The 14,707-nt window shown below is 31.8% G+C and overlaps 1 protein-coding gene across 1 annotated transcript in view; it reads right to left on the bottom strand.

Moving 5' to 3' along the window:
- Positions 1–3,487: 3,487 nt before the first annotated feature.
- LOC143227498 (uncharacterized) overlaps positions 3,488–14,707 on the bottom strand; it is a 55,833-nt gene continuing 44,613 nt past the window's right edge. Inside the window, exons 11-12 of the mRNA XM_076458940.1 lie at positions 12,569–12,822; positions 3,488–3,850 (exon numbers count right to left, since the gene is read on the bottom strand). Of these exons, the coding sequence (XP_076315055.1) occupies positions 3,618–3,850; positions 12,569–12,822 (487 nt within the window). The 3' untranslated portion in view covers positions 3,488–3,617. The remainder of the gene's footprint in view (positions 3,851–12,568; positions 12,823–14,707) is intronic.

The following is a 14,707-nucleotide window of genomic DNA, read 5'->3' as shown; positions in this document are numbered from 1 at the left end:
GGACTTACTAAAATCTCATAAGATAGTTAAGCCTTGTGAAATATTGTTACAATTTAGGCTGAAAATATTATTAACAAAAAGAGTACTCTGCTCATGAAACAGTACACTCTAATTTATATAACTGAGAACATAAGAATAGAATGATTAATTAACTGTATTCATCATTAGGTAGATGTTTAGTTCTGATCTACATAGGAAGCTTGCTTTTACCAGAAGTCAATATTTATTAGCTATATATTGTAACAATTAAAACTCTACAGTGGAGTAAAAGGACTACAACACTTGCAGATGACAATAAGCACACTATAAAAGAAAGCCAACATTAACCCATCAAACATTTCATACTTGCAGAAGTTAGGGTTGGGTCTGCATCTCGTGTGTAGAAAGTACTTCTTTGGCTTTCACACTGACTTCCATTCGGACATATACAAGGTGAACTTTCTTCCTTCAAAACTGATGACTGAGCATTCAAGTACAAATTACAGAAACAGTATGTCAATATAAGTTTTCCATTTGAAAAACCTGTTAAATACATTTATGTTACAAAGTACAAATATAGAAGTTTCTAAAACTGAGTTGCTTAAAGAAAATTACAACATGAACTTATTTTAACAATAGAGAAATCTGTCCTTAGAAAACTGAGGAATTCTAAGTACAAATTACAGAAACAGTATGTCAATATAAGTTTTCCATTTGAAAAACCTGTTAAATACATTTATGTTACAAAGTACAAATATAGAAGTTTCTAAAACTGAGTTGCTTAAAGAAAATTACAACATGAACTTATTTTAACAATAGAGAAATCTGTCCTTAGAAAACTGAGGAATTCTATCACAGGAAGACTGAAAAATTATATCACATAAATACTAAGGATTTCTATCACTGATAATTTCATGTTGTACAATGGAAAGTTTTACTGTAGAAATACTGGAGAGTTTTTCCTTAGAAAACTGTAAAACTGTTCTAGAAACACTGAGAAATTATACTGTAAAAACATTGGGCAATTTTTCTGAAAAAACACTGACTAATTTTGTCACAAGAAAACGGAAGAATTCTGTCACAGAAAATATAAACAATTGTGAAAACAAAATGGATATTCTTTCACATGAAACTAAGAAATTCTATCATAAGAAAACTAAGAAATTCTATCTAGTGCAAGAAAACTGAAAATTCTATCACAAGAACACTAAGGAATTTTCTTATGTGAATACTGAATAATTCAATCATAGAAACATAGAGTAATTTTATCATAAGAATACTTGGGAATTCTATTACATGAAAATTAAAGGATTCTATCACAAGAAAAATTAGCATTTCTGTCATAAGATAACAAAAATTCCATCATACGAAAACTGAAAACTTGTATTGTAAAGTAACTGAAAAGTTCTATTATTGGATCACTGAAAAACTTTCTCACAGGAACACTAAGAAATTTCATTACAAGAACACTGAAGAATTTTATTACGCAAACAACAGATAATTTTATTACAAAAAACCTGAGAAACTCTATCAAAGAAACTATAAGGAATTTTGTTACAAGAAAAATGAAAAATTCTATCACAAGAATACTAAGTAATTATGTCATAGAAACACTGAAAAATATGTCACAAGAACACTGAGGAACCACATCAAAGAAATCATTAGGATTTCTATCAAAAGAACACTGAGGAATCCTGTAACAGGATTACTGAGAAATTATATCACCAGAACACTGTTACAGGAATATTGAAAATTCCATCATGGAAACATTCAGAGGTTCTATCATACAAAAACTGAATACTTTCTTTACAAAAAAATACATATTCATTCACAAGAACAGAGAAATTCTGACATGAGAAAACTAAGAAATCCTATAACAGGAAGACTGAAGAATCATATTATATTAACACTATGGAATTTATTCACAGTAAACCAATAAATTCTATGGAAAAAAGCTGAAAAATTCTATTACAGAAAACGATGGAATTCTGTCACAGAAAACTGTGAAATTCTATCACAAGAACACTTAGTAATTTTATCAAGTGAACTCTTGGAAATTTTATAACATGACCTTTGAGAAATTTTATCAAAGAAACACTGAGAAATTACACCACAGAAATACTGGTGAGTTCTATTAATGAAGCACTGAATAATTCTATCACAAGAACACTTAGTAATTTTATCAAGTGAACACTGGGAAATTTTATCACATGAACTTTGAGAGATTTCATTAAAGAAACACTAAGAAATTACACCACAGAAATACTGGTGAGTTCTATTAATGAAGCACTGAGTAATTCTAGCACAGGAAAGTTAAAATATTATATTACAGAAATATTTACAAATTATTCTAAAGAATCAATGACGAATTCTACAATATCCTACTTTTAACTTAACAGTGAAAACAATGATGATATTAAATGTGAGTTCCTTAATATGGAAAGATATGATAAAAGTAAATATCACATTATTATTTGATATTGTGAAAATAGTTCCAGCTGCTGTCTATGATCATTAATATTATCAAAAAAGAATAATATGCAGGTCAAGAAATCAGTTGAGCAGCTAAAAGTTTTAAAACAACAAATAATAATGAATTTAAAATATTTTTAGTTATATTCTATGCTTTGAAGTTCTATCAAAAGTGTACATGTTAATTGGAATTTTGAATGAAGTTTGGACAAGTATTTTTAATATTAATTGACACAAGAAAATTGCCTGTACTGTTATTTGATTAATTATTGTTGTCTCAGATATGAATTAAAGTCTCAAGAAAATTAGCTGTCTAATAACTTATATTTCAAGGGTATTAATTGAAATTTCAAAGAGTTTTATAAATGTTAGATTTAATTGCAGTTATCTCAAAACTACTAATTGTGGTGTTAATTATTCGGTGTTATTTGATTTTCTACTTACTTCAACAGACAAATGACTGATAATTCCTGGGGTGGAAGGGTTAGGTGAAAATTGATATGGTAAAGTAAAAAAAGATGAACTTAAATGTCCAACAGGAGAAGGTGTAAGGGACAAATCATTATCCTCTTTTGTCTTCACCAGAGACTTGTTTTTCTCTTCTTGATTCTGCTCTATGTTAGAACTAAACAGTGATACATCTCCTGATTTCTGTTCTTCAACAGTAAACTTAGCACAGGTTTCTAGTGGTGTAGGAAATTCTTGGTGGTTTAAAGCACTTGGACATTTCTGTAATAAGTCTAAGCAGGAGCATGAATTATCTCTGTTATTGGTTCTTATACCAACTCTTTCCTCTTTGTGCTGATTTTTATTACCTTGAAAGTTAGTGCTTCTCAACTGAGATCCGCAGCAAATATCAAGTATCTCATTCTGAAAATGGAGGTTACTGGAAGAAGAACTGCAATCAGAGACAGAATACAATATTTCACTTGGAGAAAATGTCTGATTGTGTTTGAAACACATAGTAGAAGAATTCTTGCAGTCTGGATCACACCAAGTTGTTTCCTCTCCATCTGAGATTGAATTCTTTATATTAAAAACAGATGTGAGATATGATGGGTTTTTAGACACTGGAGACAGTCCGCGTTTAAATGGTGCACATATTACTTTACTGCTGTAATGATCTTTTACATTAGTGTACGTATTATTTTCCTTTTCTAATTTTGTTATGGAACTGCAGACATCAGAACAGGAAGAACTCGAAGAAACACTGAAAGTTGTCTGCAACCATGACCTGTCCCACACACATGGTGAGAGACCCATAGAAAAGGTGAAATATCTAGGTCTTTGTCATCACCAGAGGTCTTTCTGAGTGAAGGATTAGAGCAGTTCTTCTCCCCTTCCATGACCTGGTTTAATTTGTCATGGCTATTTTGTGATACATGGATTAATACAGAACCTACAAGTAGACAAGTAGTATGACTTATTAAAGTTCATTACCTTACCAAAATAGTACCATTAAAAACTTGCTTCAAACTTATTACTATCTTCATTAATCAAAGTAAGCATCATTAAAAAACCTCTTCTAAATTTTTACTATCTTACTAAGTGAAAATATTATTAAGAAGTAAGTTCCAAATATTCACTATCCTACCCAATGAGAGTAAGTACCATTAGAAAAATATATAATTCAGATATATAGTACGATCAAATATGAATAAAAAAACCTCTTGTAAATGTTAACTTTCTACCTAATAAGGTTTCATAGTAAAATATCTTTTAAAAACAAGCTACTTTACATACTGAGTGAAAATTAGTCATTTCAAAATCTTTTCCAAATCTTTACTACTTAATTGAATCAGAGTAACTACCATGAAAATATTCCTTCCAAATATATACTACCTTTCCTTGTGAAAGTAAGCATAGTTTATACCTTATTAAATGAGAGTATTAAAAGAATTTCTAAACAATGATTTCTACCTTTATACACAATGAAACCAAATGTTTACTACCTTATCAAATGAAAGTATCATTGTAAAATCTCTTCCAAAAAATTAGAGTAACCATCATCAAAATTCCCTTTAAATGTTTACAACTATACCTAATGAAAGTGCCATCACAACCTTTTCCTTTATGAATATTACTTTATGTAATAAAGTAAGTACCACTGAAGAAATCTTTCACAAATGTTTACTACCTTACCTACTGAAAGTATCATTAAAATATCTCTTCTAAATGCTTACTATCCTCTGTTTTAATGTGTGTAATTACAACTATTGCTTTCTGTATTTTTACACCTTAGTATTACTTTACCTAATTAATTATAAGTATCTGAAAATTATTGTGCAAATGTGTTCTACTTTATACCTAATTAGAGTAGGTGTTATTAAAAACAGCTTCCAAATGCTGTTTGCTATCTCGCACAACCACTAATTTGGTCTCACATGGAATGCCATGTACAACTGTTAGATAAACACAACTGTTTCAGTTTGGTTATGCAAATATTGTGATTTAGATAGTTCATACAGTAAGAGTGCTAAATTTAGCTATTTTTTAAAAGTAATAGTTTATCACAAATTTGTTTGTGTAGCTTTACGAATCATACATTGTCAAGTTTACTAGTTATGAATTGATGATTCTTACATTATTGCATCATGTTACAAAGAATCTTCTAAGTTTTTCTTGGTGCTTTGAGTATTATTGCATCATAGCATCTAGTACTTTGTGAAATATTCTAGACTTCTGTTGGTGTATAAATATGCATAGAAAATCTAGCTCAAAAGTTAGATCTAGACTGCATGATTGTAAGTTTAATCATTAGTCATAGTTTAGATTTTTTAATGTGAAATTATTACAGATTATATTTCACTGACAGAGTAGGAAGAAATAATTTGTCTTGTCAGTTGTGTTTTAAAGTAAATAAACCAGCTATTGTAGACTTTGACAAGTCATTTAAAGTTCTAGATACAACTGTGATAGTCAACAGTGTAAAAATATTTGTATATATATTTGGCTTGTTTTAATATATTATTCTAAAACAAATGGGCTGTTGTTTTATTGTTGAAATTTAACATCAACGAGTGGATCTGTCAAATGACATTACCTAGAGGGAAGTTAACCAAGGTGCCATTGGGTGAAATTCTCACAGAAAACTCATCGATAGAATAGCTGTTAACATGACTGGACCACTAGCATCTGAACCTGACATGGGCAGCAGGTACTTTTTGAGAGTAGTCGACTATGTGACGTGTTACTCAGAGGTCACAGCACTGCTGAAGATAAAGACAGACAGAGTATCAGAAGCCCTCCTAGGCTTTTCAAAAGAGGTTTTGAGTGATAGAGATGCCCAGTTTACCTCAAGAGCTAATGCAAGAGGTGTGCAGACTCATCAGCACTAGGCAGCTCTTTACCACCCCTTACAACTCCAGATGTAATGAACTTTGTGAACAAGTCAGTGAAGTCTTAAAGAGCATGCTAAAGAAGATATGTAAAAAAGAGACCACATGACTGGCATAGGTTCCTGCAGGCAGCATTAGTTGCTTACTGAGAAGTCTTAAAAGTGAGTACAGGATTTTACCCTTTGTTTTACTGGAAGAACAGTAAAATATTTTGAAAGAACTGTGGGCAGACAAAGAAGAATCAGAAAAACACATAACAGAAAACAACTGTCAACTCACTTGAGAAAGTCTGTATGAAATTCAAGGCAGTCAGATGCACGTCTATGACAAAAAGGTCAAATACAAACATTTCATGGTTGATAAGAACGTCTTGGTTCTGCTATCCACAGACAACAAACTCACCCTTCAATGGAAAGGAACTTTTAAAAGTGTGGGAAGTGGTCAACAGAATGAACTGTAAGATGAAAATGGATGGGATGACTAAAATATATCATGCCAATTTATTGAAAAAGTACTATGAAAGGAAAGAAGACCTAAAAGGTGCAACCATTACACCACAAATACATTTCAAGTGTGGCTGTTGCGAATGCAGAACCAAAAGATGGTGACTTTGTCACAGAAGATGAAGGTCAACAAGACTCTACACTGCTAGGTAAAGACAAGACGTATAAATACATCAACATCAATAAAGAAGTGGCTACCATACAGAAGAAAGAGCTACAAGATCTACTTTGCCAGTATGCAGATGTATTTATAAATAAATCAAGCAAGACTATCATGTGATGGGATCATAAGCTGACCTGCAGGCAGACCGAGTGGGTTGAATCGATTTAGCTATTGGAGCTTTGACTAATACTTCTTGTTGTCACATGCAAAATTTATTTTTAAGTGTGGATGTCGTGGTGAATGAAGCTCACAGACACTAACTCAAGGCTTTAACAGTTCAAACAAAAGAGACTCGAACCTGAGATGTCCATAAAACACTTTATTTATACTTCAAACATTTAACTCTACACACATATATACAGTCTAACCTGTTAAGGTTTACTGTACACAATTAGTTTTTCTATTGCCATGGTGACTGGTGTTAATGAATAATGGCATTAGTAATACTTACAAAGAACTTGGGTTTGAGACATCTTCCTGTTCTTCCACCAAGATAATAAGCTGTCTGATTTACTTAGCTGACTAACTAACTAATTCTTTGGGCTTATTTTCCAAGCCATTTTATATTAGTAGAAGGGTGATTATCAGCTTACTCAAAGAAACAACTGGTTTTCTGTTTACTATTGCTCTGAGTTTGTTTCATGAAAAAACTCTTACTGACACATCATTAAACTGTCAAACTTTGTTTACGAATTCCTACATTCTCCAGTTAATTACTAATTTTCTTTTTAACATGGGCCTGGTTGATTTAACTGACCACATGACCTCTTCTCTATACATGTAAAGTATTTCCTCCACCATTCAAGAACAATGGTTCGGTTATAGCGTTGTCTCATTAATCAAGGTCTTCAGGTTCAACACCTAAGTTTGTATATCTCCTTACAAGCTCGCTGACATCTGCTTATTTGGTTCAATATTCATGAGACATTTCCTCAATTTTAGTTCATAGCTTCGGTAACATCCTACAACTCCAAGAACGTCTATTTGTTTAATCTAAACCCATAACTAAAGTCCCTTGGTGTGTTTCTCTTAAATAATGTCCTAAGTGATGCCTTTGTATTTATTTCATCTTTGGTAGCATCTGTTCTTCATCAACAGGTTAACTGTATTGTAACACACCTCTCAGCGTTTGCTTGAGATATCGTTATTCTGTCTATAAATAAACATTATTGCTTTCCAAAAACATATGTTCACTTATACCATTTTCTAAACATCATTACTTTGAAAAATATGTTTACTTGTACAGCATCTTTCTCTGTTTATTGTTACAATTAATCATATGGGGCATCCACGTACTTAGCGATGCCTCAAGACATCTTGTGCATTACAAGATTGAGACTATGACTTGGGATCTTGTAAAGGTGATGCCATACCAGATGCACTATACAATGAGAAATCTGAATCAGCACAAAGTCAAGGTAATGTTAGAAGCCCAAAGCATTAAAAAACTGTTAAAATCACCTATAATTCCCTAATGTACTTATAAAGAAGAGAGATGGCTCAAACAACATCTGCATAGATTTATGGAAACTAAATCTCATGATGAAGTTCAAATTGAACCTATGGACAGCCCAGGAGCTATCATGTCAAAAGTAGGCTGGTCCAATTTCTTTACCAAGATTAATCTCAGTAAAGGTTAATGGCAGATTCCAATGGAAACAGAATCTAAAGAGAAGACAGCTTTATTGCACGAGATAGATACTACTGGTTCAAGAATATGATATGCCAGGAGGTCAACTTGCCCTGACATTCAATCACACAAAAATGAAGATGTGGCACAAACCACCAACATCAAATATTATGTGGATGATATTCTGATCCACACTGCCAGACGGTAAGACCACCTGAAGAAGTGAGGGTAGCAGATCTGACCATCAGACCACTTAAGTGCTACATCAATTATTTTGTACTAGCCTTTGTTAGAGCAGACTGTGTGAGTATACTTTGTGAATGAACTGAAAACAGTCTATGTATATTGTATAAAAAAATACTGTAAACAATTTTTTTGAAGAAGGGCTCATTGTTAGGTATGCATTCCTGTTTAAACTTAAGTTTAATGCAAGTGTTATGACTTAGGTAGTTTATAAAGTTACTTTTAAGAAATGATATTTGTTGCAAGTTTGTCTACTTAACTTTACAAATCGTACACTGTGTAAATCACTAGTTAAGAACTGGCGATTCTTATATTATTGCATCATGTTACTTGAGCCTTCCAATTTTTTCTCACTGATTCAATTGAGTATTATTGTATCATAATATCTCATAGTGTGTTGTACATTATAGACTATGTGGTTGTTAGTTTAGTAATAAAGAGTGTACAGTGGCAATTTCTCAAAGTTAAATTAGAGGTTGAACTGTATGAAAAGAGCAGGAAGAAATAATTTGTCTTATCAATTGTGTTCTAAAGTAATTGAGCCTGTGTGGACTTTGATGAAAATTAGATAATTATTTAAAGCTCTAAATACAACTGCTTTAACTATACTAGTTTGAAACAACTGAAATGTGTACTGTTTATTATTGAAATTTATCACCAACGAGTTACTTGCATCTATTGTAAAGAATATAGACCATAAATTTTGGTCTCCTAGCTGGTTTAAGAAACGATACTGATTTAATGATTACAAAACTTAATCAATTCAGATGAAGATTATTATGTTGTATTCCAGCAATGAAAGTGTTATCTTGTGTGATAGGCAAAAGTCTCTTAACGTACAAGGTTAAAAGGTGATCTAATTGAAGACCACAACAGTAACTAGGGCAGAGATTCTGAAACTGTGGTTCACAAACTCCCTGGGTTTTTGCAAAATGTTTGAGATGGTTCAGAGAAAAAATTCTGTAGTGATAAAAGCAAAAGTGTTTGCAGACCAAAATTCCAAATTTATGTGAAAATTATAATTGGTGCTTTTTTTCACGAAATATGAAGGAATTGGCAGACGTTGCAAACATGATTAATTTGGCATATGTATAAATAACTGATTAATAAAATATAATTAAGAAAATATAATCCTAACAAAAACAATACTAGCACAACTGACAACTATTCTAACCATTTGAGGGCTGAAGCCAAGGTCATTGTAGTCAAAGTAGTGGTACTGCAGTCATGGTTCAGGAGAGTCACTTATTAATAAAAGAAATTATGATGATAGTTGTATAAAATATGGCTTTACAAACATTAGTGATCAAGTGTCGAAACCCACAGTGCGTAATTTGAGGTGATGTTTTAACAAGTAGCAGCCTCAAACCTTGTGTATACCCATGTTATTTAGAAATTAAAAACCCCACACAACTCAACAAATCTACTGACTTTTTCAAGCACAAATCAGACGAATGGAAAAATGCCAGTATCCAAAGCAAGTACTGAGAAAGAAAATGCACTTTAAGCATTGTACAAAGTGAGCTACCAAATAGCAAAAGCTACAGAAGCCTATACCAGATCAGAGTTCTTGGTCCATGTATAAGACATGTAGTTCAGTGCATGTTCAGATAAAATGTTGCAGTAAAGATTCACATGGTACCTTGATCCACTAATGCATTGTCACAGAAGATTAATCACATGTATAGACCACAAATGTACCAAGTAAACATAATCCATCTTATGTTATACAGTTGAATGAATCAAGTGATGATGTTAATCTATTTTGCTAATGTTTATATATTATGTGAAAGGAGGCATGGTTAAAGAAAACTTGCTGTTTTGCCATCCACTTAAATAACACAACTGGAGAATATATCTTCAATCTGACTAATGCATACTTTTAACAAACTGAAACAGACTGGTCTCATTGCACAGATGGGGCAACATCAATAATGGGGAAGCATACAGGTTTTTGTATCTTAAACAAAACATGTTGCATCGTACATCTCATTGACTCATTGTTATATCCATAGGCACGCTCTCACAGTAAACTGCATGCCTGAGAAATGCTGGACAATGCAATTAAAATAACGAATATCATAAAATTATGACCATGTTCCATAATATTTCAATTTCAAGCACCTTGTGAAGAAATGGGTGGTATACACAATTGTCTATATACCCATACCAAAGTTAGATGGCTCTTACGGGGCACAAATCCTTGCATTCTTCTATCACCCTAAGATGGAAGTCCTAGTGTTTTTTTAACAGCTAGCTGTTATTAGTTGTACAAAAAATTATGTTTGGCTACAGAGTCTAGCTTATTTAGCTGACATTTTCTTGAGGATCAATGACCTAACTTTATCTCTTCAAAGCTTCAATGTAAGTTTTCAATAAGCAAGACCAAACTGAATCTATGATAAAGAACTTGCAGTTTTGGGAAAGATGTTTGAAAAACAACCAGAGTGTTTCAGCCCCATTCATGACTTCAGATGGATCAGTGCACTAAAAGTAATATAACTGCATACCTGTAAGAACTTTGTCGGACAATAATGGCTGGATTTACAACCTGTTTGATGATACCACTTCCTCACTGCAGATACTGAGCGTAGAAAACTTCACTGAGATTTCTCATGATTACAAACTGAAAAGGAGTTTCAGAAGTCTGACACTGATCAAATCTCAGCTGAGTTTAAAAAACGATTACCCTCTGCTTACAGTAATAGCTACTGTAGTTTTTTTACCATTTTCAGCAAACTACTTTCATGAGAAAAAATTTTTCCTTGTATGCACATCAGAAAATCAAATACAGAATTAAGCTCAGTGCCAAACTAGACCTGAAACTTTATCTTCCAAGAGCTATGTAGATCAAAGCAGTGTATCCACCACACTGAGTAAATTATAACTTCAAAATTCTTCATGAGAAATGGAAATGTAAGGGTATTTTTGTTTTTGGTTTTAAACTTAAATAGACTGTTAATGTTGTTTTTAAAATTGAGATTAAGTACAACTTAAGGCTTAATCAAAGTGAAATCTTGGATGAGTGTTACTGTTTAGATAATGTAATAAAAGTGTCATAAGAAAAACAAATTCTATATTTCCAAGATCACTGTTTTTACAGTTTATACTCAGGCAAGGGAGAAAATCCCAGGAAAATACTTACTTTTAGGAAGGAGTTCATGAGATTTGGCATTTTCATGAAAGGGATTTGCTAATCTAGGAGATGGCAGAATAAAGTTTTCTGATTTTTTTTTGTAATATTTTTGGAGGATAATGATATGAGAAGAAATGTACAAGTTTAAGATTTTGAAAAGACAGGCTACACTCCAGTTGAGAGTCCAGTTTTCCCTCTAAGTTGCACAGCTTCACAACAACCAGTCAAACACTGCACACTTAATTATTTCAGTTGCACACATTTTCAATGCATTGGCATCAACTGGTAGCATTGCAAACTGGCCTAATGGTTCAATAGGGTTGATGTTTAAAAATACCCCTCTCCAAAAAAACAAAAAAAAAAAAGGTGCTACACACATCCACATACTGACTTGATACTCTGTACCAATTTTATTATATTATGTATCATTGCAACATTTTTATCTAATGTTTATTACCTTATCCAAAGATTACGCATCAATGCAACTTTTCTGTATTTGCACAGTGATGCACCTTCCTTCTCAATATTTACTGTCTTAACTAAATCTTTCATATGTATGTAAGTTCCATTTCAATAACAGGCCTGGCATGACCAGGTGGGTTAAGGCGTTTGAATCATAATCAGATGGTCACGGGTTCGAATCCCAGTTCCACAAACATGCTTGCCCTTTTAGCAATGGGGGCATTATAATGTGATGATCAATCCCACTATTCATTGGTAAAAGATTAGCCCAGGAGTTGTCGGTGGGTGGTGATGACTAGCTGCCTTCCCTCTAGTCTTACACTGCTAAATTAGGGACAACTAGCACAGATAGCCCTTAAGTAGTTTTGTGCGAGATTCAAAAAACTAACAAAACAATTTCAATAACAACTACAATACCTAGATGTTAAAATATTATTGGAAAGCAATTTCCAAACATTTACCAAATTTCATTTAAAATTTTCTCCATAAAGATACATATGTGAAGTACAATTCTTACAAACATAAACTGTTTTTTATAGTTCTAATCTTATGAAGATAAAAAGCTAATGATACACATTGATAACAACTTTTTTTCTGGCTTTAATGTTACAAAAATATATGGATTCAATTTATTACACTCACTTAATTCATTTTCATCAGTATTCAGCTTTAGTGACACAGGCAAATCATTCGAATATCTTCCTGTGACTAATGGATCTGGGCTATACCCAGTCTGAATCTGAGCAGCAGCAACTGATGAAATAGTAGCTCTTTGGTCCTCATCTAAGTTGTTACACTTTTGAGAAATAAACTCTGAAACAGCTATATCATCTTGGTTGTCAGATAATGGATTAAACTTCGAATGTTTTTTCACACGTTTGTACAACAGTTGATATCTGTATCACGTAAGAAAAAAAGCATAATTTTCCTCTCTTCTTTTATAAAAAAACACAGAAAATTTTACAGTTAATTTAGAATATCTTTAAGCTTTCAACGTCGTGTCTATAATACCTTCCCAAATCAAATACAAAATAAATAAAAAAATTAGACCAAGAAATATTGTCTTTCAACAACAGAGTCAAAGGAAATTTTGTTTCAAATTTAAACTAGAATATCTTTACCTTTAGAATTAAATAAATAATAAACATATGTAATACAGGACTGTTTCTTTTGCCCTTAAAGTTCTTTAAAAAGGAGGTATTCTTAAGACATATCAATAATCAAGCAAGAAAATAATATTCATTTAACTATTATTATTAATTACTACTAATTAAATTTAAGTAATTAATTTACATTTACTTGAAAGTAGTTTAATTATTCTGATTTAACTAATTATCAAGATTTAAATTAAACAATTTAATTGTCATCAGTCATCTTGTATTCTAATAATATATTTTATAAACTTCTCAAATTTCATGCTTGTTACTTATTAATCATAAAACTACAAAATGTGCTTTTTGTACTGTGTCTGCCATGGATATTAAAACCTGGTTTTAAGTATTGTAAGCTTTAAGACTACTATGGACTAACATTCCTGCACCTTTTTAACTAAATTATCTCACATTTGGCTCTATTCTGCCCGTTAAGTCAGTTAGAAAATGTTGTATGATTTCAAAGTTATTCTAATATAAATATTTTATTGTATTCATTTAACCAGTATTTATTTTCTTTGATTTCAGTTGCACATCTTAATCTTGCAATACCCTTACTTGATTTTTTCAACTTTTTCTTACATAAAATGGTTTTGATTCTTCCTTTCATGTGCTTTTCTAAACTTCATTATATTTAAAACATTTTCTTATTTTTTACTTGTTTGGGAGAAGGCAATGTATGGGAAAGCATGTGTATCTAAGTCCTGCAAAAAATGTATTGAATTTTAGAATATAAAAATAAACCTGCACAAGTGTACACTGATAGAAAATATCAGAAGAGAGGTAAGAAGTTCTGATAAAGAATGAAATATTTAAGATATATATTCATATGAATTTAGAAATTAAAGCAAGTTTCTTGTCATAAGAAGCAATTTTGAAGCAGTCAGGCCATTGCTACATTTTCATTTCTAGGGAGGCCTGGGGTCATGCACCCCTAGAATTTAAAAAAAAAATTAATCCTATGAGATTGAATCTTAAACCATTTCAATTACAATTACAAATACTGAATACACACTATATAATGTATTCAGTCAGAAGAAGCAAGTTTTAATACATAAAGTGTGCTATACATGCTATGAAAATGTTGTCAGGCCATAGCCTGACTGGCTCTTTCCTACAGTTCCAACATTAGATATGGTAATACAATACCATTGATGAAAATACAAGAGAAAGGACAAATGGAATGAATGCCTTAGAAAAGTTATGTTTGGTAATAATATGCCACTGATAAAATACAAGAAGAAGGAAAAATAGCATGAATGTCTTAGAAATGTTTGTCATTAATAAGAAGGAAGGTAAGAGTAATAAGATTCCTTTTAAATCAGTGAACACATTATTACAATTATGTAAGAAGCAGAACACAAACAGGTGTAGAGAAATGGCATATAATGTAACGTTAATATAAAAGTTAAGTAACTGGAATGGTTGTTTGGGACAAAGGATCCCAAACAACTTGAGGAATCCAGAGAATATTTAGTTGCCGATATCAAATAGTAGTCAATAAGGTCCCAATATACAGAGGGATTATGAAAGATGCAAAGACTTTTCCAAGAGAGTCAGTTCAAAATATGAATTATGGATGGCACTTCTGATAAAAGTGAGGATACCATTACTAATATGTGTTTTATTT

The sequence above is a fragment of the Tachypleus tridentatus genome, chromosome 9 (genome assembly GCF_004210375.1).
Source record: "Tachypleus tridentatus isolate NWPU-2018 chromosome 9, ASM421037v1, whole genome shotgun sequence".
Classification (NCBI taxonomy): Eukaryota; Metazoa; Arthropoda; class Merostomata; order Xiphosura; family Limulidae; genus Tachypleus; species Tachypleus tridentatus.
The sequence above is the reverse complement of the archived record's forward strand: the minus strand, read 5'-3'. Positions and strand labels throughout refer to the sequence as shown.